The sequence below is a fragment of the Penaeus chinensis genome, chromosome 39 (genome assembly GCF_019202785.1).
Source record: "Penaeus chinensis breed Huanghai No. 1 chromosome 39, ASM1920278v2, whole genome shotgun sequence".
NCBI classification, from domain to species: domain Eukaryota; kingdom Metazoa; phylum Arthropoda; class Malacostraca; order Decapoda; family Penaeidae; genus Penaeus; species Penaeus chinensis.
Window position 1 is genome coordinate 14,972,495 of NC_061857.1, and position 2,500 is coordinate 14,974,994.

Sequence of the window (2,500 nt, forward strand, 5' to 3'; positions counted from 1 at the left end):
GGTAGGTGGACTCAAGCATCATACTAACTGAGCCAAAGGCATGAACAATACTTTCTATACTTTGGAAGGCTTGTCTCGAACTTTCCTCTGCAGCCTGTATAAATCTGAAAAAATATGTTGTTAATAATTTATGTGAGTATAAAAATACATGTTCCTGCTAGTGCTTGCCCAAGTACTTAAAAAAAAAAAATAAACCATATTCACAGATTAAAGCAACATGTGTATATCACATACTCAAAATCACCTGAATTAGTTGGGTTAACATTTTTCTGGTAGTCATCTAAATATATTAGCTTCTCATGCAAAGGCATGTCTACAGATATTTTTTGCCTTCACTCCTTATATCTATTAAATATAATATCTAGTGAAATACAGTCCAGGGGACATACTAACAATAAATATTTTGTATAAAAAAACACCAATTCATGCATGGCTTCCACTGAAAATCTTACAACACCAAACGTACACCAAGACACTGTTCTCACCTCAACTATTGACTTTACTGTCCCGTTTAACCTACGAAATAGTTATAATACACAAATAATAAAACTAAGCCTGCTATGCTGTCCATGCTGGGCTATTTCAGAGACAATCCTAACATGAATACCCCAAAATATGGACTGATATGTAGAAAAGGAGGGTGCAGTGAATCATGCATTTCAAGAAATCAAGCACAGAAAAGCAGTAAAAACAGGAGGAGATCACTGAAAGGAGAGGAGGAGAATCACTAATGTTCCAGCAAGGTAGAAACAGACTTATAATTTACTGGATATTGATCGTGCCATTAATGTAGAAGGAGATATAAGGTACAAATAAAGAACCTGAAAAATAAAATAGATCCTACATGCAAACACACAGAGAGATGACAGCCCAGAGAATAAATGTAAATAATAAAAGAGATTACAAACTCCTGGATAAACAGAAAGACTATATGCTACCACTTCTTAGACTTACTACACCAATGGAGTGATAACGAACTCTTACCCATTTTCATCGGGACTCAGCTCCCCTCCCATTCCTAATCGGTTGTATCCCCCATACCCGCCATAGCCCCCAAATGCCCCCATTCCTCCCCCATAGTATGGGGAGCCTCCAAAGCCTCCATATGTGCCATAGGAGTTGTAGTTTCGATAGGCGGGAGTGCTGGTCCCATAGCTTGTGGGCCGGGGGGGGAGAGGAGGCTGGTAATTCGAGGAGAGATTGCTGACACTGACTCCTCCACCCCCTCCACTCTGGATCATGTGTGGAGGTGTTGTGACAAATCTGGAAAAAAAATAAATCATGGGTGAGTTTAAGCTTTTCTTAAAAGTTACATATATTATAAATAAATAAAAAACTAGCAATCATGGTTTATTGTCCTTTCTTATAGCCTATACAAACCTTATGTAAATGCAATAACATAAAACAACAATCTCATAACCTTGTTGAACCTTAAGAAAATCATTTAAAAAAGATCATACACACAAAACATTTCTTGAGAGATAAAACCTAATTATACACTAAATATGTATTCTAGGTTCATTACACCACCACTAATATGGTATTGCCTCACGTAACATCCTACAGTAAGACATCATAACACATTCTTTAAGATCAAATATAGCTTCTCATGTCAAAATAAGCATCTGTCAAGTTCATAACTGTCACACTGCACTCCCAGAATGTGTGTATATGTATGTGTGTATGTGTTTAGATAGACAGATAGATAGACATAGATGGACATAGAATGCGTGTGTATGTATGTATGTATGTGTTTAGATAGACAGATAGATAGACATAGATGGATATAGATGGACATAGATGGATATAGACAGATATAGACAGATATAAATAGATATAGATAGATATAGATAGATATAGATAGATATAAATAGGTAGACAGGTTGATATAGATCTAAATATAAAGAAAGAGAGCAAGACCGACATTTAACACAAGCAAACTTGGTATTTTTACACTAACTAATGTGCATACCATCTTTTTTTATCAAATGTATCCTAAATCTGTGGGGGAGAAGTCCTTCCTAAATATGCTATCTTAAGTACCTGTTTAGAATTGAATTTAGTCTACTATGCCACTTTAAATTTTTGCTTACCAAAACCTGTAATACTTGGTGCAGGCAGAAGAGGGAAAGTATCTACTTGGCCTTATATAACTCCAATATTTCTAATAAGAAGAATATATTTTGAGTGAATTTTCTTCTTCAGGTAGTATTTTCCATAACATATTCTAAGACGCATTAAAGTAGAGTGTTAGGCCATTGGTTCCCAACCATTTTACACTCATAAAGCCTTGGACTTACAATACAACCACAATTTTTAGGCAAAGAGATTTTAAATTGTAAATTGGATAGTTTAATGAAATACACATGCAATTTTCAGAGCAATTTTTTGCCACAATTTATATCTAAAGTCCACCAGACTGGACACAGTCAAGAACTCATTTGCTCACAGACTCTTTTGTGAAATTTTGTAAATTGTGCACACAAATAACCTCAATCAT

At 35.2% G+C, this 2,500-nt stretch overlaps 2 protein-coding genes across 2 annotated transcripts in view; one reads left to right on the forward strand and one right to left on the reverse strand.

Moving 5' to 3' along the window:
* The window catches only part of LOC125046647 (peroxisomal membrane protein PEX13-like), an 8,992-nt gene that overhangs the window by 4,972 nt on the left and 1,520 nt on the right, over positions 1-2,500 (reverse strand). The window contains exons 2-3 of the mRNA XM_047644486.1: positions 985-1,263; positions 1-104 (exon numbers count right to left, since the gene is read on the reverse strand). The exon at positions 1-104 is cut by the window's left edge and continues 13 nt beyond it. Coding sequence (XP_047500442.1) covers positions 1-104; positions 985-1,263 — 383 coding nt within the window. The remainder of the gene's footprint in view (positions 105-984; positions 1,264-2,500) is intronic.
* LOC125046648 (adrenodoxin-like protein 1, mitochondrial) overlaps positions 1,221-2,500 on the forward strand; it is an 11,292-nt gene continuing 10,012 nt past the window's right edge. The window contains exon 1 of the mRNA XM_047644489.1: positions 1,221-1,285. Within this exon, the coding sequence (XP_047500445.1) occupies positions 1,282-1,285 (4 nt within the window). The 5' untranslated portion in view covers positions 1,221-1,281. The remainder of the gene's footprint in view (positions 1,286-2,500) is intronic.